We start from the raw sequence: 24469 nt of genomic DNA on the forward strand, positions 1-24469 counted from the left end.
AAACTGCTCCTGGCAGGCACGGGGGACCATATGGGACGCCGGGATTCGAACCGATGACCTTCTGCATGAAAGGTAAACGCCTTACTTCCATGCCATCTCTCCGGCCCCTCTTTTTTTTTTTTTTATGGTGTTTTAACTTTGTTGTAATGGATCTCAGTTTGAAATTATAGGTTCAAAGTCAATTCTCCTAAGAGCTGTGAAGGTATTTGCACCACTGACTTAGTATCCTCTACTGCTATTAAGTCAGCAACAAATTCAATTTCCATTGCTTTTTAAGTTCTGTATATTTTGTTCATCTGGTGGATTTTCCTGGGTTCTCTTTGGTTGTGTCTTTTTTTTTTTTTTTTTTTTTTTTGGTTTTTGGTCACACCCAGCAGCACTCAGGTTACTCCTGGCAGGCACGGGGACCATATGGGAAGCCAGGATTCAAACCACCATCCTTCTGCGTGAAAGGCAAATGCCTTACCTCCATGCTATCTCTCCAGCCCCTGATTGTATCTTTTAATTTTCCCTATCCTCGGAAAGATAAAACGTCCTTTTTCAAATCTGTTTCAATGGTTTTTTGTTTTGTTTTGTTTTGTTTTTTTATTTTTGGGTCACACCCGGCAGGGCAGCGCTCAGGGGTTCCTCCTGGCTCTACGCTCAGGAATCTCAGGAATCGCTCCTGGCAGGCTTGGGGGCGGGGGAACAACCATATGGGATGCCGGGATTTGAACCACCAACCTTCTGCATGCAAGGCAAACACTTTACCTCCATGCTATCTCTCCGGCCCCAGTTTTTAGGGTTTCAGTTTTCTCCAGGTTTCAACTTAGTCTTTTAATTTGCTTGAGCAATTATGTCAAAGAATATTGGTGGTGTTGGGGTTCTCAGTTTCAGTTGCCTATGTCTCAGCTGGTTCTCATTATTCTCTCTTACTTTTTTGTCTAGCTAATTTCACCTATTTACTACATGTGCTCAAGATTTATTTCATTCCTGGTTCTGTGTTCAGGGATCACTCCTGGTAGGGTTTAGGAGAATGTGGTATTAGGTATCAAACTTTTTTTTTATTTAGCCTTTTATTCCTGGTTTATCTTTCAATTTAAGCTTTATTCTTTGGATTATCTTCCTTTTCTGATTATTTTTGAAGGATGTCATTATTTGAGAGGTAGGGAGGGTTGGATCACAGCAAGCCATGCTCAGTGGCTACTTGTGTCTTTGTATTCAAGATTTATACCTAGTGGTGCTCAGAGACCATATGCAGTATTACTGATAGGACACATACAAGGCAGGCACCCTGTAATATCTCTCCAACCCTGTGGTTATTAATTTTGAACATTTTCTCTTCTCTCTTTTTCTTTGTTTGTTTGTTTGGTTTTTTGGGCCACACCCCGTGATGCTCAACTTTTACTACTGGCTATGCACTCAGAAATCGCTCCTGGCTTGGGGGACCATATGGGATGCTAGGGATTGAACCGAGGTCCATCCTGGGTCAGCCACGTGCAAGGCAAACGCCCTACTGCTGCTCTATCTCTCCAGCACCATTTTCTCCTATTTAGAAGGACAGATAAAAGTATCTAGGAGCACAACTTTTGCTCAGAAGAAGGGGTGAAGAGGTAGCCTCATGTACTTAAGGTGCCCCAGTAATTTCAGATGCTCATTTTAGGGTGCTACTCATGTGCACTAGTATTGGAGGCCACCAGAGTGGCGCTTACAGTGCCAGTAATCAACTCAGGGCCTTGCACATGCAAGATTTAGTCCCTGAAATAACTATTTCAGTTGTGTATGTTTAGGGGCCACACCCATCTATACTCTGTGCTTAATCCTAGTTTCCATGTCTTTACTACATGGTTGTATTTGGGGGAGGGGTTGTTTATTTTTATTGCAGTTATAAGGCATGCTACTTTGGAATGACCCACATCCCCAACTTGGATTGTATCATTCCTTTCTTTCACTTTATGGGTTCACTTTTCTCTTTTTCTCTCCACTTGTATTTTCTAGATAAAACTATTTAACTTCAGGGGAAAAAATGTTTTTGTTGTTTTTATTTGGAGCCACATCCAGCTGTGCTTAGGGCTCACTTACTCCTGGCTATGCACTCAGGGAGTAACTTCTAGCAGGGCTCAGGTGCCAGAAACCAAATCCAAGTTAGTTGTGTACAAGGCAAACACCCTGCCCACTGTATTGTCTTGCCAGCCCCCAAATACAGTTTTTCGGTGGAGTGGCATATTAGGATAGAGAACTAACTTACAATAAAAGTAACATTTTTAAGGGAGAATAGTTGAAATGACACCATTAAAAATCAGGTAAACTCTTATCTATCATAGAAGAATTAAAATAGAATCCAAAGGTTCAGAATAGAGGGGGCTGTAGCAAAATAGTACAATGATTAGGGTGTTGGCCTTGCATGTTCAAGGTTCAATCCCTGGCATCCCATATGGGTAATCCAACAGGATTAGTTCCTGAGTAAAGAGCCAGGAATATCCTCTGAGCACCTCTGGGTGTGGCACAAAAACAAAACAAAAACAGATACCAGAATGAAATATATAAAATATATGGATACATTCCAAAATTATTCAGTGAAGGAAGAATTGAATTGAATGAGACTCATTTTCAGGAGACTAGAGAAACAGTGTAGATCAACCCTGAATGAAACCAAATGTTGAATTGAAATGGAAAGAAACACATTTATATTTATTGTTTTTAGTAATGTAATGGCAAAATATGCTGTGATAAATATGCGGAATTATAACAGAAATAAGATGTATTTTAAGATAACCAAATAGGGGCTGGAAAGACAGTATATTGAGTAGTGTGCATTACCTTGCATGTGGCCAACCCAAGTTGATAACTGAGCTGAGTTCAATCCCCAGCACCCATTTGGTTACCAGAGCACCACCAGGAGTAATTTCATGAGTGCAGAGCCAGGAATTGCCCCCTGAATATTAACAGGTGTGCCCCCAATTAATTAAAATAATTTAGTTCAAGAGGTAGATTGAATTCCTGACGTGTTTGAGGCCCTGACTTCTGTCACCACATAATTGCTTCACACCCAATATCACTTGAGCCACAGCATCAGATTCCATTTACTGTATTTTTGAGCTCCAGAATTCTGACTTGGTTTATTTTTCTAAATTTTCCCTATTGATATTTCATGCTGTCTTCCTGATTTCTATTTCATTGTCTAGTCTCATTTTCTTATACATATTTAGCAGGTTTTTTTTTTAATATTTGTCTTTTTTTTTTTTTTTTTTTTTTTTTTTGTGGTTTTTGGGTCACACCCGGCAGTGCTCAGGGGTTATTCCTGGCTCCAGGCTCAGAAATCGCTCCTGGCAGGCACAGGGGACCATATGGGACGCCGGGATTCGAACCGATGACCTCCTGCATGAAAGGCAAACACCTCACCTCCATGCTATCTCTCCGGCCCCTAATATTTGTCTTATAAGTGTCGAGTTTTTGTCTTGTGATATTTATTGAGTATTGAACATCATTCTTTTTTTAAATGTGAGGGAACTGGAGTAATAGCGCAGCAGGTAGAGCACTTGCCTTACACATAGCCAACCTGGGTTCGATTCCGGACATTCCATTTGGTCTCTGGAGCCCACAGGAGTAAACCAAACATATAAACATAGCCTTGAGCTATTTTGTTTAAAGACCTTGCATGTAGCTGACCCAGTTTATTTCCATCCGCATAGAGATCCCCCTCATAGAGATACAGTCCTGGAGGCCCCCCAGCACTGCCAGGGTGACCCAGGTAATTAACAGCACTGCAAAGCTCAGCAGCAACCACATCTTGGGGCCCTGGCATCGAGCTGTCTTCCTAGGTTGGCTGAGAATTACCGAGAAAGGCTCTCAGGTCTGAGCACTGCTTGGGAAGCCCTCCCCTTCGAGCATACACTTCTTCCCCCGAAATAAAAGCAGCTACCTTTTCCAGTGTTTATTGACTGACATCAGTTTATGTTTATGTTATATTGTATGACAATGTATGTTATAGTAACTATATATTCTTTTATTGTTGTATCTATTCATAGTTCTTACTCGTAAGTACCTACATGTTGACCTCACCTGCAGCTTTCATGTACCACAGTATTCCCATCTTGAATTGGCCAAGACAGAATAAACTAGTCTCAGGCTTTGATATAGCAAGCTGGAAAATTGAAGTGAAATTCCACTTTTTACCTTACATTCCATATGAAGAAATGGGAATTAAGCAACTTCTTTCTAATTCTGATGCACCAGGGAGTCAGAAGGGCAAGTTGGGGCCCGGAGGGAATAGCACAGCGGTGTTTGCCTTGCAAGCAGCTGACCCAGGACCTAAGGTGGATGGTTCGAATCCCGGCATCCCATATGGTTCCCCCGTGCCTGCCAGGAGTTATTTCTGAGCAGATAGCCAGAAGTAACCCCTGAGCACCGCCAGGTATGGCCCAAAAACCAAAAAAGGGGGCGGGGGGGGGGCAAGTATGAACAAAGTACAAAATTTCCTACTGTTTTGAGAGTCTTTTTCCTATGTCTGTTTAGTTATTATAGTTTTGTTATTTTTCCTTATAATTCTGAGGATCAAAACCAGTTCCTTCCACATAGGAAATATATACCAGTGAAGAAGTCCTTTGCTGTGGGTGTCTTCTACACTTTATATGTTTAATTTTGGTTTAGGAACTATACCTAGTGGTGCTCAAAGACAACTCCTTGTTTGGCTCAGGAGTCTACTTTTAGCAGTGTTGAGGGGGTTTATAGAGATTGAACCCAGGCCTCCATCATGGAAAATGTTCTTAAGCCCTTTGAATCATACTTCCAAGCACCACCCTTTTATTTATATTGTTATATGTACAGCATATTTCTTTGTTTTTTTTGGGGGGGGGCACACCCAGCAGTGCTCAGGAATTACTCCTGGGTCTGTGCTCAGAAATCAGTTCTTGCAGCCTTGAGGGACCAGCGAACCCAGGTCATCCACATACAAGGCAAATGTCCTACCCACTTCTGCCCCATATAGTGTATTTATTATAAGCATCATAAGCTTTTATTTTTTTGGTTTTTGGGTCACACCTGGCCACACTCAGGGGTTATTCCTGGCTCTATGCTCAGAAGTCGCTCCTGGCAGGCTCAGGGGACCACATGGGATGCCGGGATTAGAACCACCGACCTTCTGCATGAAAGGCAAACGCTTTACCTCCATGCTATCTTTCTGGCCCCATAAGCTTTTTTTTTTTTTTTTTTTTTTTTAATTCAGTTTAACAATAGTTCTCTTTATTTAACTTATTTCATGCTTTTTGATAATGTTTCTTTTGGAGTCACACCCAGTGATGCTCAGGATTTATCCTGGCTCTGTGCTCAGAAATCACTCCTGGCAGACTCGGGGGGACCATGTGGGATGCCAGGAATCTAGCCTGGGCTGGCCATGTGCAAGGCATCATGCTACCGCTCCGGCCCCATGTTTCATTTTAAATGTACAAAGCTATCTGTTGATATTTTCCTACCTTCTATAGATTTAATTCAGTTTTTCTGTTTTATTCATTATCCTTTATAAGCTGGTCAATAGTATTTGCTGGGTTTTGTATATGTTGAGTTTTTTGTGTTAATGCTTTAAATTGTTGATATATAATTGTATCATACCACAGATTTTCTTCAAGTGATGTGATACTGCCTCACACACTATATAAGAAAGTCTTCTTTTCATGCTAAGAATTAAACCCAGAGCCTCACACATGCGAGGTATATATCTCTTTTATTTTTGTGTTTTTTTTTGTTGTTGTTGTTGTTGTTTTTGGGCCACATCCGTTTGATGCTCAAGGGCTACTTCTGGCTAAGTGCTCAGAAATAGGCCCTGGCTTGGGGCAACAACCGTGGTCGCGATCTTTCCTTGGCTAGCGCTTGCAAGGCAGACACCTTACCTCCAGCGCCACCTTCCCGGCCCCGACATATATCTCTTAAGCTAGGGGTCTCAAACTCGCAGCCCGAGGGCCGTTGCGGCCCTCTGTACAACATTGTGTGGCCCTGCCCTAGAGGAATCTTTTTTTGTTTTGTTTTGTTTTAGTTGTTTGGGTCACACCCCCCCAGTGTTCAAGGCTTACTACTGACTTTGCACTCAAGGATCACCCCAACTTTGCCTCCTGCGGCCCCCAGGTAAATTGAGTTTGAGACCCCTGTCTCTGCCTGGCTTCTGATAAGTTTCTTTTAGGTACAGACATCTTTTTGTTGTTGTATTTTGGGGAAGGGTTGTTTTGATTTTGTTTTGGGGTCACACCTAGCAGCGCTCAGGGATTACTCCTGGTTCTGCGCTCAAAAATTGCTCCTGGCTGGCTCAGGGAACCATATGGGATGCCAGGATTCAAACCACCATTTGTTCTGGATCTGCTGTGTGCTATCTGTCTGGCCCCTGTTGGCTTTTTTTTTTTTTTTTGGTTTTTGGGCCATACCCTGTGACGCTCAGGGTTTACTACGGCTATGGTCTTAGAAATTGTTTCTGGCTTGGAGGACCATATGGGATGCCAGGGATCAAAGTGAGGTTCATCCTGGATCTGCAGCGTGAAAGGCAAACACTCTACCTCTGCGCTATCGCTCCGACCCCATGTTTGTTCATTTGTTGTTGTTGTTTGGGGGCTACAACTAGTGGTATTCAGGAGTTATTTCTGGCTCTGCATTCAGAAATTACTCCAAGCAAGCTTGGGGACCAATGAGGTGCCAAAGGTCAATTGTATGCAAAAATAAAAGTCCTATCCACTGTTCTATCACGCCGGCCCCAGTGCACAAACATCTTTTAATGGTATATTTTTTCCCATTTTTATTTCTTTGTTTTTGTGAAACTATTGTAATATCTTTATATCTGTTATATCTTTATATTGTTATACCTTTATGTCTGATCATATTTTTTTATATATATTATAGTCAAAAACTTTCCACTAGATGAGTTAACTCAACATTTAAGTTTTGGATTTGTGGGGCCGGAGTGATAGCATAGTGGTAAGTCGTTTGCCTTGCATGCGGCCAATACAGGATTGACTTCTGAGTGCAAAGCCAGGAATAACCCTGAGCGTCACCAGGGTTTTGTTTTTTTTTGTTTGTTTTTTTTTTTTGGGGGGGGGTGTTGTGAATTAATGGCCCATTTTACTTTTCTTTTATATGGATAATTTTTCAGTTGTCACTTCACATGCTTTTTTTTTTTTTTTTTTTTTTTTTGCCACTGAGCTATCTCAGACTTAACTTCTTCATGAAAATTAACTCATTAAATTCCATTAAAAATCCCACCAGGAGAGGCCAAGAGATAGCATGGAGGTAGGGCATTTGCCTTCCATGCAGAAGGACAACGGTTCGAATCCTGGCGTCCCATATGGTCCACCGAGCCTGCCAGAAGCAATTTCTGAGCATGGAACTATGATTAACCCCTGAGCACTGCCGGGTGTGACCCCCCAAAAGAAAATCCCACCAGGAGTCTGGGGGTATATTAAAATGAATGACACCATCACCTTACTGCATTCTGTTAGAATTGGTTGCTGATAGTTTATAGGCTAGTAATACACAGTAATTCTTGGTTAGAATTTCCAAAGTTTTCACTCATGTTGTCCTTAACTTGTTTTAGAATCAAAGATTTATAGTATTTTAGCACATAATCTTCATAGATTTTATTCTAATTTTTAATGTCATTAGATAACTTTTTTAATTGTGTCATATTATTGGGAGAAAACATGTGTGACAATACAGTGAAAAGCAATATATTTGCTTTACAGAATGTTTTATATGCTCAGTGAAAAATATCTGTTCTCTTAAAATTTATTGAACTATGCTTAACTTGAAGCTGGATATTTCTACCTCTGCATATTCTATTTTCAGTGCTCAGGAGACCAGGCTGTGCTAGGGATTGAACCTGGTACTCTTACCTGCAAAACATGCACTCCAGTCCTTTAGGCCATCTCCCACAATTTAAAAAAAACTTAAGAGGGTTTGAGAGATAGCATAGCATTAGGGTATTTGCTTTGCATGCAGCCAATCCAGGATGGATGATGGTTCAAATCCCGGTATCTCATATGGTCCCTGGAGCATGCCAGAGGCAATTTCTAAGTTCAGAGCCAGGAGTAACCCTTGAGCACCTCCAGGTGTGACCCAAAACCCAAAAATAAATATAAATAAACAAACTTAGAGAAATATGAAGAGGGATGGGAGCGAGGGGGAGGGAGAGAGATGTTCAGGAGGAAACTGGCTTCTCCACAGAAACATTTTCCACTCAGCAGTGTAGAGGGGTTACTCCTGGCTCTTAACTCAGGAATTACTCCTGGTGGTGCACATGGGACCATAAGGGGTGCCAGGGATTGAACCCAGGTAAGTTTCTTGCAAGTAAGCCACTACCTGCTATACTATAATTTCAGCCCCTTAAGTCACTTTCTTTCTTTCTTTTTTTTTTTTTTTTTTTTTTTTTTTTGCTTTTTGGGCCACACCCCAGTTATGCTCAGGGGTTATTCCTGGCTTGAGGGACCATATGGGGTGCCTGGGATTGAGCCCAGGTCCATCCTGGGCAGCCTTGTGCGAGGCAAGTGCCATACACTGTGCTATCGCTCTGGCCCCTCATTTTTTCCTTTTGTTTACTACATTCAGCTATGCTCAGGGTTACTCCTGGCTCTGCTCAGGAATCACTCCTGGCAGTATTCAGCAGTCCTTATGGGGTGCTAGTATATGCAAAGCAAGTGTATTTCCCACTATATTATTGCTTTAGCCTAACCTCTGTTTTCTTGATTTATCCACAAATTTGCATTTGGTCTTTAAAAAAATTACTTTGGTGTTTGTTTATTTTGGGCTGGAGTTTACACCTAGCAGTGCTCACAGCTTACTCCTGGCTTTGCGCTCAGGAATCACTCCTGACAGGCTTGAGAAATCATATGGAGTGCCAAGGACCAGCCTCTAGGTCAACCATATGCAAGGCAAATACCCTTACCCTTACCCTTATACTACTGCCCCACCCCTTTTTTATTTTATAGTTTGAGTCACACCCAGAGATGCTCAGGGGTACCTGGCTCTGCACATGGGAATCACTCTTGGAGGCATGGAGGTACTGAGCATCGAACTTGGGTCAGCTTATTATTGCTCCAGCTCCCCCCCCCCTTTTTTTTTTTTTGAGGCAGAAAGGAGGAGGGGTCAAGGACCAAATTCAGTGCTTTATACTTGTCAGCCATGTGCTCTTTCATGAAGTTACAATCCTGGCCCTGTTGCTGCTGTGTTTTTGTTGGTTTGGTTTGGTTTTTTGGTCCATACCTAGTGGTACTCAGAACTTATTCCTAGCTCGGGGATCAGTCCTGATAATGGTTAGAAGCCATATTTAACATCAGACATCAAACTCATGTTCACCATATGCAAGACAATCACCCGTGCTAGCTCTCTGGCCTTTATAGCTTTTTTTTGTTTTGTTTTGTTTTGTTTTTTTGTTTTTGGGTCACACCCGGCGTTGCTCAGGGGTGACTCCTGGCTGTCTGCTCAGAAATAGCTCCTGGCAGGCACGGGGGACCCTATGGGACACCGGGATTCGAACCAACCACCTTTGGTCCTGGATTGGCTGCTTGCAAGGCAAATGCCGCTGTGCTATCTCTCCGGGCCCCCCCTTTATAGCTTTTTGATGTGTGCTTTTAATTTAATTAATTTCAGTTCTTTGTTATATCTTCATTTGGCTTTGATTTAAAAAAAGTAGAGCGGGAGGTAGGAGAGATAGCACAGTGGTAGGGTGTTTGCCTTGCACACAGCTGACCCAGGACAAGCAGTGGTTTGAATCCCGGCATCCATATGGTCTCTGAGCACTGCCGGTTGTGACAAAAAAAAAATTGGAGTGGGGCCATAAACCAATAACTTGGGCTTGAGAGATAATAGAGTGGATAAGGTGCTTGCCTAAGCACTGATGGGAGTGACCCAAAAACAAACCAAAATAATAATAATAATAATGACTAAAGAGTAACCTAAGGGACTCAGGGAGGGGGGAAATGTGTGTGTGTGTGTGTGTGTGTGTGTGTGTGTGTGTGTGTGTGCAGAGTCAAACCAGATTTTTATACACTGTGTGTATGTGTGTGTGTGTTGGGTCACACCCGGCATCGCTCAGGGGTTACTCCTGGCAGAAGTCGCTCCCAGCATGCACAGGGGACCCTCTGGGATGCCGGGATTTGAACTACTGCCCTTCTGGGGTGTGTGTGTGTGTGTGTGTGTGTGTTGGGTCACACCCGGCATCGCTCAGGGGTTACTCCTGGCAGAAGTCACTCCCAGCAGGCTCAGGGGACCCTCTGGGATGCCAGGATTTGAACCACTGTCCTTCTGTATGCAAGGCAAATGCCCTACCTCCATGCTATCTCTCCGGCCCAGGAACTGTTCTTTTTTATGAGGAACTACACCAAGCAGTACTCAGGGCTCTCTTGGAGTTTCTCTGTTCAGGGATCATTGCTGCTGGTGCTCAGGTGATCTTATGCTACATGCTGAGGATTGAATCAGAAACTGCTTCATGTAAGGCAAGCACCTCAGTCCCTACACTCTTTCTGTGGTCCCTTGACCCATGTTACTGAATAGTGATCTTTCTTAGGATTTAGAGAGCTCTTTCTGTAAGGGACCAGAAAGGACACATTTCAGGCTTTGCAAACCCTTAGTTAAATCTCTGGATTCTATTCGTTCTTTCAAAGAATTAGAAACAAATGGGCAGAGCTGCATTTAATGAGCAATAAAATTATTTATAAAAATAGACTCAAGTCTGGATTAAACCCAGACCACCGCAGTTATTTTGTTTTGTTTTGTTTCTGGGCCGCATCAGTGATGCTCAGACAGGGACCACTTCCAGTGCATTGCTTAGAAGACTTTCCCACATGTGAGGCATAGCCCTTTGAGCAGATTATCTGTCTGGCTTGATAGCTGTTGTTTTGTTGAAATTTGCTTATAGAACAATTTTTAAGCTCCTAACATTTGCCAAAAAAGAATTTGTTGTTGTTGTTTTGGGGCCACACCCAGCTATCCTAACATTTTATTACCAGTATTTCTATATCTTGATCAGCACTCTGGAGCTTTTCTTTCTCTCTTTTTTTTTTTTTTTTCTTACTTTTTGGGCCACACCTGGTGATGCTCAGGGGTTACTCCTGGCTATGTGTTCAGAAATTGCTCCTGGCTTGGGGGGACCATATGGGATGCTGGGGGAATCGAACCGCGGTTCGTCCTAGGTTAGCTCGTGCAAGGCTAATTTTATTGACACCATTGTTATCTACAAAGTCCTTCATAGTTGGATTTCAGACTTATAATGAATTAGGGCCAATCCCACCACCAGTGCCTACCTCCCTCCACCAATATTCTCCAAGTGCAACCCATACCACACCCCATTCCGCACCCTGCTTGTGGAACAGGACCATTATAAGTTTAGACTGTTAAAAGTTTGGGACTCTTGATTCCATTGTTGTTGCCTTTGGCTTGAATATTTAGTTTTGTCCTTATTTTTTTTTTTTTTTCCCTTTTTTTGGTGTCTTGTGAGGAGGGCCACGGCCAGCGGAGCTCAACTGTTATTCTTGGCTCTGTGCTCAGGGATTATTCCAGGCAGACTCTGGAAACTATGTGGGATATTGGGGCTTGAACCTGGGTCAGCCATGTGCAAGACAAATGCCCTATCTGTTGTATAATCATTCCAGCCTCTGGAGCCTTTCAATATGAGGTCATTGTTTTCTTTAATTATGTATTACCTATTTTTTATTCTTTACATACTTCCTTCTCTCGATGGCTAGAGGCATAGTATAGAGGGTAGGTCACCTGCCTTATACACAGCCAACTAGGGTTCAATCTCTGGTACCACATATGGTTCCCCAAGTCCACCAGGAGTGATCCCTAAGCACAAGACCACAGTCAGCCTTGACAACTCCAGGTGTGGCTCCCAAAATAACTAAAACTTACATAAAAGATACATATATGTATATATATAATTTCCTTCTATTCTTTCTCCTTTGGGACACCTTATACACGTTTTGGGACAGTCTGCTAGACTACCTTTTGCTATGCAGGTGTGTTTTTTGGAGTTGGGGCAGACACATCCAGACAGAACAGCTTGGGAAACCTGTGGTGCTGGGGGGAATTGAGCCCAGGGCTCCTGTACAAAATGTGTGTTCCAGCCCTCTGACCTATCTCCCAGCCCAAAGTGAATAAATTAGGTCTTATATTTCTTCTTTTGTTTTCCCATTACTGGTCTGGGATCATACTCAGGTCTTCTACATGCAAGGCATCACTTTTCTGCTGAGCCACATCCTCAGCAGAACTTTTCCTATATAGTTTTCTCTCATGATTTCCCCTCCATATGCCTCCCTGCTGAGGCTCCATCTGACCCTACTCAGATTGCAAACCTTCAGCAGTATTCATTCTGCTGATCCCATCTCTTTAAACCATCATTGCTCAAATATCGACTTTAATTTATTCCTTTAAGTCCTAGTCATGTTACCATGTTCGTCTTAACAGTTGTGCCATTTCTTTCAATGGCCAGCGATGTCAGTTGATGGTTTTTCTTTCGCAGCAGTTGTATGTGTTCCTTTTGAGTCTGTACAGGGGAAACCCTTTCTAACAGTTCATGTTGCCAGAGTGTCTATTCAGATTTGTTGCCCACGAATGCAGGAAGTATTGCAGTAGTCAATAGCAGAATCCCACAGTACTATAAAAGCCAGTCATCATTCTAGGTATCCCATTTGCTACTTGGTGTGCCTTCTGGCCCCAGAAGAGAGCAGTGGTGAAAGGAAGAACCAACTTGCCTCTCTTCCCTGACTTCTATTCTGCCCTGACAGCCAATATCTTGTGGCCCCTGCCTACTACTGTTAAAACCAATGATGACAGACACCATTAGAGTTAGGAGACAGGTGCGGAGCCTACCCTGGTTTTGCCTGCCATGGTCTTGCACTCTGGCATTCCCCTGAGCTATACCACTTCACTCCAACACACTTTTATGCCCTAGTTTAGCTTTTCTGCTCTTCCAGAGTTCTGATATTCAGCAGAATCATTCTCATTTACCTGGTTTCTCCTGAGAGTTAGATGGGCAGGCACAACGGGTTCTGCCAGACCCATACAGTCTGGGTCTCCTCACTAACACACTCAGCTCTCACTTTTCTGCCTACAGGGTCTGCGGAAGAGAGAATTGTTGAAGGAACTGCTGCCAGTCATCGGGCAAAACATCCGCTTCCAGCGTCTCTTCACCGAATGTCAGGAACAGCTCGATATCCTAAGGGACAAGTAGCCAACCCCAGCCTACTCTGGCTTCCCAGAGGCTAGGCCACACTCTCCGCTGAAGACACTCAGAGCCGCTTCTGACCATGTCAGGCTTCAGTAGAACAAGGAGGCAGTAGCAGGAGGTGGGGTGTCCTGCACAAGCTCTGGCCCAGCTCCTTGAGCAGGCTTCCCCCGTGTCTGGAGTCTGCTGTTCTCTCAAAAAGGGGTAGCTCAACCCATAACTTTTCCCTCCTTCCAGGATCCCCATATGGGGCTGGGACTGGAGCTCTACTCTGTTGCCCTTTGGTCAGTGAGGCACTTTCAGGCCCACCGTCTCCAGCACGGTCCCAAGGTGGATGCTAGCCCCTGCCACTGCAGGTGCCGTGTTGGTTCAGCTACGACGAATGAGCCATTTGTGAAAGAGAATCCTGAAACAGTATATTATGCAGTCAGCAGACTAACCTAAGACCTATGTAAAAGGAAAGACTATTCCAACACACGGACTATTTTTGTACTAGAATTTGCTAACATACCATGGAGTTTTCTTTTTGGCCAATAATCAGGATTTCCCTATAAGTCACTTGACATTGGACACTTGTAGAAACTTTAAACTCTAATTATGACAGCAACATTGAAAAATAATTGTACTGAAATTAACTTGTTTATCTTCATTTGGTTTTAATTTTTAAATGTTTGTAAAAAGAAACTGTTTTTTGGGGGATAGGGCAGAGGGGTGGGTGATTTCTTTTGTAAGTGTAAAATAAATGAATACATTGGATACCAAATCATATTTTGGTTTTCTGCCTTTTCCTTCTCATATCTACCTGCCTTCAGATTCCCCTCAGAAATGTGCAGTGACTAAACATTGATACTGAAAGGAATTGTTTTTGTGTTTTGTTTTGGGTCCATATCTGCTGTGCCTGTCTATCTAGCCTCAGAAGGAAATTTTTCACATCCAAAGGGATTCAGGGATGACTCAGTGACAAAAAGTCATGCCTTTTGAGTATGAAACATCAGTTCAATCCCCAGTGACACCCACATGTGCCCAGGCAGTCCAGCAACTCTGCCATTTGGGACCTCCAGAGCTACAGTGGAGTATACAAAGTGTGGAGCACTACACAGCCAGTCATCAGGAGCACCGCAGCTAGCGTAAAACACACGACACCAAGAGAACTGACTAAGTGTGTGAGCCCCAGATATATAATGCAACCCTAAGAACAGCACGGTGAAGTTTGTATGACTCCCAGTCTTCACAGCAGCAGCAAAATGAAGGGAATATGAAGGGATATTAAAAATTATCTATGAATCATCCAGTTGTCTTATGACATCACCTGGAAGCAATCCTCTACCAGGGAAGACCCTACTGCTGCTCTGACATCGATTTACTCAAGAGTCTTCCCTTAACACTGAAAAAATTTAAACAATGACCTGCATACTGGACAGGGCTTTCTGCATTGCCCATTAATTGTGAGTTGAAATTAGACACCACCCACATCATCCTGACTCCAATGTAGGATATACAGATTTCAGGACCTTCAATACAGAAACATGAGACCAACAACAGAGACTGTGAAAAATATAACTATGGGCACTACAGACAATGACCAGGATTGGACAAACTAGTTTGCCTGGAGCCTAGAAATGGTCTTCTGTCAGGAAACTTCAGGGGTAGGGTCTCCTTGTACTTAGGCCAAAGTTTTTCCTTTCCATGACCCCCATACTTTGGTGGGCCCATGCAAATGATAATTGCCACACTAACATTGTTTTTACAGTGCTCCTTTGACTCTAAACCTTTAAGAAACCACTAGTAAAAAATATCTGGAACTGCAAAAAAAAAAAAAAAAAAAGGTTTACATTAGTGTTAACATATATGCTTTTAGTTATACTAGCATTCTGGGGGATAAAAGAGGGAGATATGGGATATATGCTTGGGAACAGGGATGAAGGGAGGATAACACTGGTGGTGGAAAGGCCCTCATTGTCACTGTGTACCTTAAATATCACTTTAAATTAAAAATATATATATAAAAAAAATTAGGGGGATAGTCTACAGCCATACCACCCTGAATGCGCCAGATCTCGTCTGATCTCAGAAGCTAAGCAGGGTCAGGCCTGGTTAGTACTTGGATAAGAGACCGCCTGAGAATACTGGGTGCTGTAACTTATAATAAAAAAAAATTAGGGGACAGTGATAGGACAGTAGTTAGGACTTTTGCCTTGTACGCGGATAACCCGGGTTCGATCCTCAACATCCTGTATGGTCCCCAAGCCTGCCAGGAGTAATTTCTGAGTGCAGGGACTGTAGTAAACTACTGAGCACCTCCGGATGTGGCCCAAAAAAAAGTTCAACTAGATTCAAGGAGATAGTACACAGTCAATCCAGGTTTGGTCCCTGGTACCACATCAGTCTTCTGAACACTAATGAGTGAGGCCCCAAAACAAAATAAAAATCAGTAGCCAGAGGCCAGAGCAATAGCACAGCGGTAGGTTGTTTGCCTTGCACGTGACCAACCCAGGAACAACCCTGGTTTGATTCCTGGAATCCCATATGGTCCCCCGAGCCTGTCAAGAGCGATTTCTGAGCATAGAGCCATGAGTAACCCCTGAGCACCATCGGATATGGCCAAAAACAACAAAAAAAAATCAGTTCCCAAAAACTTCTCAATCCTTTTGTTTCAGTGTAAGCAATCCATGTATTCATGCCCATTTTCCCCTTAGCCCTGCCCCAGTAGTCTGTTGACCTCACTGTCCTTTCACCAATGCCCCACACTCTGTCTGCTGACCTGGTTTTAAAGTAGGACACTGGAGCCTTTATCTTCCTGAATGGAAATTCCTTCTTCCTCTTCTTTCACATTTCTGGCCCAACTGTAGCTTCCTAATCACATGAAAAGATTTACAAACTACAAATTTACAAATTTGTAAAGTCCTTTACAAATTAGCTTGTGCTGTGGGAACTTGTCTATACACAAGCAGGTACACTGACATAAAGGAAGATAGTTTTTATTTGGCTGGAACTGCCAGCTGTTAGTCACAAAATGCCCAACACCAAGTGAAAAAAGAAAAGAGGCACCCGCTCTATGTTCTCTAGACCTTTTAGAAAAAATGGAATTTTTCCTTTGACCATGTACTTGCAGATCCACAAGAAAAGTGAGACTATAGATACAAAGAGAATGGACATGGTTTTAAAGAAGTGTCCCCAAAATTCCCCAGAACCACATATGTCCCCGGAGCACCACCAGAAGTCACTCCCAGTCTCCTAGCTACGAAGAGCCTAAGGGGCCTAGTCCACCCCCCCCCAAAAAAAAAAAAAAAACAAACATAGTTTTGGGTCTGGAGCCATAGTACAGTGGGTAGGGTTCTTGCCTTTCATGCAACCAAAAATGTCAATCTCCAGCATTCCATATGGTCCTTAGTGCACCACCAGGAATGATTCCTGAGTACAGAGCCAGAAGAAACTCCTGAACACTGCTAAGTGTGGCCCAAAACTGGGAGGGAAAAAAATTGTAGTTTTGGACTTGATAATTTAGCAACTGTAAAGACTTTAAGATAAAATATAGATTTTCAAGATTGATATTTGTGGATTATTTTGGTGATGACCCAAGAAAAAATTAGTAAAACCTGGGCCGGAGTGATAGCACAGCAGGGCGGGTGCTTGCCTTGCACATGGCTGACTAGGCTCTCCTTGGCATTCGATATGATCATTCAAGCCTGCCAGAAGTGATTTCTGAGCACAGAGCCATGAATAACCCAAGCGCGCTGGATGTGACCCAAAACCAAAAAAATTTAGTAGAACCATATGGAAAGCTATCTTAGAGAATGTGTGAGCAGAATGTTGGTTAAACATTAGCAGTGAGGTTCACTTATGTGAGAATGAAGAGTATCTTGCTGGAAGCTGAGAAAGAGCTATCCTTGTTTTAAAATGACAAAGAATTGGAGAGATGCCTCAATGGGCTGAACACATTCTTTGCATGCAGAGACTTAGGTTAACTCTGTTCAAATTTAAAGAACTCAAATGGATTATGTTCATATCCTAGTGATTTTTTGGAAGATAGATTTTACAAGTGATAAAATAGAGTATTTAACTACATATAACTTTTTGTGGTAGAGTGTTTGCCTTGCATGAGGCTGACCCACAGGACCACAGTTCGATCCCCCAACATCCCATATGGTCCCCAAAGCCAGGGGCGATTTCTGAGCATATAGCCAGGAGTAACCACTCAGCGTCATTGGATGTGGCCCAAAAACAAACAAAAAATTATGTGGCTCAGAAATATGAGCTATGTCAACAGAAAAAGGAATGAATAGGGAATTATACCAGCAAAAACATAACTTATTTCTTTGTTTATTTTTAATCCTTTCTTTTTGTTGTTTCTGCTGTTGTGATGACCTGGGTCACATACATGCCCACCTGTGGTGCTCAAACATTTTTGGCTGTGGGGCCTGCTGGGGTCACACATCAGGTTTCAGAAGTCACTGAGCTTGGGCCAGAGCAGTGGCTCGAGCTGTAAGACGTCTATCTTGTGCGTGCCAGCTAGGACAGACCGCGGTTCGATCCCTCCCCCCCAACCCCCCCCACCCCCCGTGTCCCATATGGTCCCCCAAGCCAGGAGCGATTTCTGAGCACATAGCCAGGAGTAACCCCTGAGCGTCACCAGGTGTGGCTGAAAAACAAAACAAACAAACCAAAAAAAAAAGTCACTGAGCTGCAATCTCAACTGGGGGGTACCTCGTTTTGATTTGCATCTCCCTGATGATTAGTGATGTGGAGCATTTTCTCATGTGCCTTTTGGCCATTTGTATTTCTTCTTTGAGAAAGTGTTCATTTCCTCTTCCTATTTTTTTGTGAGACTAGTATAGACACAAAGACAATGGACATGGTTTTAAAGAAGGGCCCCCAAAATTCCCCAGAACTGCATATGTATCCTGAGCACCACCAGAGGTCACCCAGTCTCCTAGCTAGAAAGAGCCTAAGGGGCCTAGTCCACTCCCCCCCCCCCCCAAAAAAAAAAAACATAGTTTTGGGTCTGGAGCCATAGTACAGTGGGTAGGGTTCTTGCCTTTCATGCAATCAAAAAGATCAATCTCCAGCATTCCATATGGTCCCTAGAGCACCACCAGGTGAGAATTTTTTTGATGGGGTGAGAATTATTCTTGAGTGGAAAAATCCAGTGGAATTTGCCTTGTCATATTTTGGACTTGCTGGATGCATCTACCCTTCGTACTTTCTTATATCTTTCCTTTTGGAATGGAATGTCTGTTCTGTGCCTGTCTTGCCATTGTCCTTTAGGTTCAATTGAAGAGGAATCATGCATTTGGATGAGCTGATCCATACTACTGGAGGTAGGACTTTTTTTTTTTTTTTGATTTAATTTATTTTTTTCTTTTTTTTTCTTTTTTTTATCTTTATTTAAACACCGTGATTACAAACATGATTATAGTTGTATGATTACAGTCATGTAAAGAGCACCCCCCTTCACCGGTGCAACATTCCCACCACCAATTTCCCAGATCTCCCTCCTCCCTACCCCCCTACACCTGTACTCGAGACAGGCTTTCTACTTCCCTCATTCATTCACATTTTATGATAGTTTTCAGTGTAGTCATCTCTGCAACTGCACTCATCACTCTATGTGATGAGCTGCATGTCCTGAGCTGCACCTACCAGCCCTCATCTCTCTTGTCTCTGAGATACTGTTAAAAATGTCCTTCATTTTTCTTGAAGCCCATAGATGAGTGAAACCATTCTGCGTCTTTCTCTCTCCCTCTGACTTACTTCACTCAGCATAATAGATTCCATGTACATCCATGTATTGGAAAATTTCATGACTTCATCTCTCCTGATGGCTGCATAGTATTCCATTGTGTATATGTACCACAGTTTCTTCAGCCACTCATCTGTTGAAGGGCATCTTGGTTGTTTCCAGAGTCTGGCTATTGTAAATAGCGCTGCAATGAATATAGGAGTAAGGAAGGGATTTTTGTATTGTATTTTTGTGTTTCTTGGGTATATTCCTAGGAGTGGTATAGCTGGATCGTATGGAAGCTCAATTTCCAGTTTGTGAAGGAAATGTGGAGATTTGGATGGAAATTTGGATGTGGAGAGAAAGGAACTCTTTTTCACTGCTGGTGGGAATGCCGTCTAGTACAACCTTTATGGAAAGCGATATGGAGATTCCTTCACAAACTGGAGGTAGGACTTTTGCCTTGAAAACAGCCAACCCAGATTTGGTCCCTGGAGCCCTTTATGGTCTCCAAGTCTTCCAGGAGTAATTTCTGAGTGTAGAGCCAAGAGTAAGCCCTGAGTTCAGCTGGGAGTGCTCCCCCTAAAAACATAAATAAATAAAGTCACATGAAGATTATAAAAAAGGGGCTGGGAAGGTGGCGCTAGAGGTAAGGTGTCTGCCTTGCAAGTGCTAGCGTAGGACCCCCGGCGTCCCATATGGTCCCCCCAAGCCAGGGGCGATTTCTGAGCGCATAGCCAGGAGTAACCCCTGAGTGTCAAAAGGGTGTGGCCCAAAAAAAAAAAAAAAAAGATTATAAAAAAGGACATCAACAACTCCAAGCTCTTCCCCTTGGCAATCACCCTGGCAATGAACTAGGTCAGTTTAGCAGAGGAAAACGGTCCTCTTCGGCCTACATCTTTCTGTGATATGAATTTTCTTATTTTAAGAATTTCCTGGGGGCCCAGAGAGATAGCATGGAGGTAAGGTGTTTGCCTCCCATGCAGAAGGTCGGTGGTTCGAATCCCAGTGTCCCATATGGTCGCCCGAGCCTACCAGGAGCAATTTCTGAGCACATAGCCAAGAGTAAGCCCTGAGAGGTGCTGGGTGTGACCCCCCTCCCAAAAAATTTTTTTTCTGGAGCCAGAGCAGGTAGGGAGTTGGCCTTGTATGCAGCTGCTCAAGGTTCAGACTCCAGCATCCTATATGGTCCGTGAGCCTGCCAGAAATAACATCTGAACACAGTCTGAGTGCTGCCAGGTGTGCCCCCGCAAAACAAAATTCATTTTCCCCAGAAATCCTTGCTTGGAATGTGTACCTTTTTGTTTGTTTTTGTTTTTTTCTCACTCTAGAGAAGCCTGTGTTTTCTCCAAGGATATATTTATCTACCTTTCTTCTTCCCTCCCTTTATTTCCCCCAATAAACTTGTTTGATTTCACTACTTGTCTCATCCTAAAATTCTTTACTGTGAGATAAAGTACTGAAAATCCTGGGTAATGTCACCAGTCACAGTTTAGGGGTAGCTAAAAGCAGTAAGCCTGCTGTGAACCCCCCAGCATGGCTGAGATCAGATCTCAAAGAGAGATCTCTTTCCTAAGAAGTGATTGTGGCATTTTCTCAATTTAGCTTATTGATCGTTGCAAACATTTTATTTGGCCTACATATAATATCTAAATGTAATATAATATAATATTTCCCTTCTGCTATTCTATTTACATATTTGAGTATTTACCTCTTTACCTGAAAAAATTGACATCAAGGAGAAACTAAAATCAAGATTTCAGATTTATTGCCCCATGCCTTGCCCTCTCAGATGAAAAGAATGTTTGTTTTGGGGACATATATGATGCATAAGGTACTTCTGGTGACTTGCTAATCTTTTACCTTGAAAATAACATCCAAGGGGGTCAGAGAGATAGCACAGCGGTAGGGCATTTGCCTTGCATGCGGCCGACCCAAGACGGAGGGGGGTTCGAATCCGGCATCCCATATGGTTCCTGTGCTGCCAGGGGCGATTTCTGAGTGCAGAACCAGGAGTAACCCCTAAGTGCCGCAAAGTATGAACCAAAACCAAAAGGAAGGAAGGAAGGAAGGAAGGAAGGAAGGAAGGAAGGAAGGAAGGAAGGAAGGAAGGAAGGAAGGAAGGAAGGAAGGAAGGAGGGAAGGAAGGAAGGAAGGAAGGAAGGAAGGAGGGAAGGAGGGAAGGGGGGAAGGAAGGAAGGAAGGAAGGAAGGAAGGAAGGAAGGAAGGAAGGAAGGAAGGAAGGAAGGAAGGAAGGGGGGAAGGAAGGAAGGAAGGAAGGAAGGAAAAGGAAGGAAGGAAGGAAAAGGAAGGAAGGAAGGAAGGAAGGAGGGAAGGAAGGAAGGAAGGAAGGAAGGAGGGAAGGAAGGAAGGAAGGAAGGAAGGAAGGAAGGAAGGAAGGAAGGAAGGAAGGAAGGAAGGAAGGAAGGAAGGAAGGAAGGAAGGAAGGGGGGAAGGAAGGAAGGAAGGAAGGAAGGAAAAGGAAGGAAGGAAGGAAAAGGAAGGAAGGAAGGAAGGAAGGAGGGAAGGAAGGAAGGAAGGAAGGAAGGAGGGAAGGAAGGAAGGAAGGAAGGAAGGAAGGAAGGAAGGAAGGAAGGAAGGAAGGGGGGAAGGGGGGAAGGAAGGAAGGAGGGAAGGAAGGAAGGAAGGAAGGAAGGAAGGAAGGAAGGAAGGAAGGAAGGAAGGAAGGAAGGAAGGAAGGAAGGAAGGAAGGAAGGAAGGAAGGAAGGAAGGAAAGAAGGAAAGAAGCTGCAAGGACATATTTGAAAAAGAGAAAAAAGGGGCCGGCAAGGTGGCGCTAGAGGTAAGGTGTCTGCTTTGCAAGTGCTAGCCAGGATCAGGACCTCGGTTCGATTCCCCCGGCGTCCCATATGGTCCCCCCAAACCAAGGGCGATTTCTGAGCGCTTAGCCAGAAGTAACCCCTGAGCACGAACAGGTGTGGCCAAAAAATGGGAGGAGGAAAACCCAATGAGAATCTGTAGTGCAGGTATACATTCCTGGGAAAATGTCTTTTGTAATTTTATGGGACATTTTTTCTCTAGACCAATTTACAGAGCATTTTTCCTTAATTTAATAGGTGAATTAGAAATTAGAATGTAAATTAAGCCAGAGCATCATTGGAGAAGAATAAAGGCAGGCAGCAGAAACTAGTAAGAAAAGAAGCAGTTCTCTCTCTAGACTTTGTGGTAGGGCTCTGTAAAGCCATAGCTCTGGGATTAGGCTAGGTGTGAAGAGAGGTCATGCTGGGAGACAGCCTGTTGGCAACAGGAGTGACTCCTGGGATGAAATGCAGAAGTCAGTGATGGAGACATCCAATCCAGATGATTCTTGTGCAAGCTTGGCCAGAAGGAAAGCACTTGACTAGGCACGCAGCCATGGTCATGCAGGAAGCAATGTTTCTATTCCAAGGATACCTGGAGTTGGGGGCAGAGGAGGTGACCAATTCAAGGAACCCCACCACTGGCAACAGGTAGTTTCAGTTTAGAGGTACTATAGATAGTATCTGGGCATTTGGTTTTTAGTTTTGTCATTTGGGGGGTGCAGTGGTTCTTCGCTGTTAACTTTGCTGGGTATTTGTGAATCCAAGAACAGTCCCCAGAATGAGAAATTACTTCCCATCCCCTTGTCCCCTTTCGGGGGAAGACCTTGGTAATATTTATCTGCAGCAAATAATAATCCACACAGACAAGAACGATAGGGTTTAAAAGATCGGGCAAGGAGAGCCAGAGAATCCTCCTGCAGCCAGCAGCTTTTTCACAGAAGGACCCCTCACTCCTCTCCCTCAAGCGATTTATTCCCAACTCCACAGCGCCCCACCTGGAAGGGTTAGGTGGGGCAAAAGTCACAGAACAATCCTAAGGAAACACTTTTATATACAATTCCAAGAATCATCTTATGGAAACTTTTTCATATGCTACAGGGGGGCATACCTAGTGCTCAGGGATCACTCTTGGCAGGGCTCAAGTACCATAAGTGATACCAGGTCAACCATTTATAAGGTAATTGCACTGTCTCTCTAGCTTCTAAATGTCCTAGTTTTAATACACATATTTAATGAACATTATCTATATGCTTTTTTTGGGGGGGTGTTACTCCCAGCAGCGTTCAGGGGTTACTCCTGGCTCTATGCTCAGAAATCGCTCCTGGCAGGCTCGAGGGACCATATGGGATGCAGGGATTCGAACCACCGTCCTTCTGTGTCTAAGGCAAATGCCCTATCGCTGTGCTATCTCTCCAGCCCCTCTGTATGCTTTTGAATGATGCATATATGGGAATAGAATTACTAGACCACAAAGAATTATTCCAAATCATCTTAACTCTTGAAAAATGACATTTTGAAGTAAAGAAGGCATTTGAATGGGGCTGGAGAGAGAGCACAGCGGTAAGGAAAAAGAAGGCATTTGGAGTCATATTTGTTATGTTCAAGGGTCAAGGGAGCATACTCAGAGGAATATGCAAGTGCTGGGGACTGAAGCTAATTCTCCTACATTCAGTGTTCAGGACGTATTCCTGGTCCTTTCCTCATGGATCACATCTGGTGGTGCTTATACATACATACATATGGTGCTTAGACCATACACAGTGTTGGAGTTAGAACTGGGGTCAGTTGCATGCAAGCAAGGAAAGCACTTAATCTCTTCACCATCTCTGCAGTCCCCAGTGGTTACGTTTTGTTTTTGCAGTCTCTTCCTTTTCCCACTCCAGAAACTGCTTTGTGGACCCGAGACTCTGAGATCCAGAACTCATTGAGACACTGTTAGGTCTGTATGGTCTGCTGCTCACACCCTAGTGACATTGCTTCAATAAAGCACCAAAAATTCTCCCCTCAGAAACTGTTGAATCTGTCAAAGTCTTCCTAAGACAAACGAAATAGTCTTTTCACCTAAGTTCTGCAGGAAATCCTTCTCAAAGATCTGTTACCCAACTCCCTGGCTTATTCCTCAGACTTGAGTGACTTCTGCCTCAGTAGGCCAGTGTTTGTTGCAAGCAGGAATGTTTCCAGCTTCTATGAGCTGTAGAAGGCAGAGCTTTTTATATTTATATTTTCACAAAAGTTTAACCCATTAAAGGGTTCTTGCTTTACCTTTCCAGCTAACTAGTCAACAATTTTATTTCCTGGTGTCTATGGCTTATTCTCTCCACTCACTCAAATAACTTCCACAGTTTCAGTTTCCCGACTGTGTTTTTTTTTTTTTTTTTTTTTAATATGGAACGCTTCACAAATTTGCGTGTCATCCTTGCGTGGGGCCATGCTAATCTTCTCTGTATCATTCCAATTTTAGTATATGTGCTGCCGAAGCGAGCATCCCGATTGGTTTTCTACTGGTACAGTTAACATCTTTGTCTTTCCTCAAACCTCATTTTATTGACCTCACAGTAACATGATTTTCATTGACATTGTTTTCATTGAGGTCATTTTATTGACCTCACAATAAATGTTAGGTATTTTGAACCCACCGAGGTGTTCTGCCAATATCTTATTGTAGTCTATTATATTTTGAATTCCTGGAATTTGTTTGAATCTTTTCAAATATGTGTGGTCGTTTTTTATAGTTTCAGGTTTCCCACATAGTTT

The 24469-nt window shown here is 43.3% G+C and overlaps 1 protein-coding gene, 1 non-coding gene and 1 pseudogene across 5 annotated transcripts in view; 2 read left to right on the top strand and 1 right to left on the bottom strand.

Annotated features, from left to right (window-relative positions):
* LOC125995055 (protein HIRA) overlaps positions 1-13860 on the top strand; it is an 88914-nt gene extending 75054 nt beyond the window's left edge. For all 4 annotated transcript variants that reach the window (XM_049764591.1, XM_049764592.1, XM_049764593.1 and 1 more), the window contains one exon: positions 13064-13860. In XM_049764591.1, coding sequence (XP_049620548.1) covers positions 13064-13180 — 117 coding nt within the window. In that variant the 3' untranslated portion in view covers positions 13181-13860. The remainder of the gene's footprint in view (positions 1-13063) is intronic.
* A 1337-nt stretch (positions 13861-15197) lies between these two features.
* LOC125995264 (uncharacterized) lies at positions 15198-15316 on the top strand (annotated as a pseudogene).
* Positions 15317-24094: 8778 nt separating this feature from the next.
* Positions 24095-24200, bottom strand: LOC125995410 (U6 spliceosomal RNA). Its single transcript, XR_007490945.1, has one exon. It is a non-coding gene; the product is annotated as a U6 spliceosomal RNA (small nuclear RNA).
* Between the last annotated feature and the right edge of the window lie 269 nt (positions 24201-24469).

Source organism: Suncus etruscus, chromosome 17, assembly GCF_024139225.1.
Source record: "Suncus etruscus isolate mSunEtr1 chromosome 17, mSunEtr1.pri.cur, whole genome shotgun sequence".
Classification (NCBI taxonomy): domain Eukaryota; kingdom Metazoa; phylum Chordata; class Mammalia; order Eulipotyphla; family Soricidae; genus Suncus; species Suncus etruscus.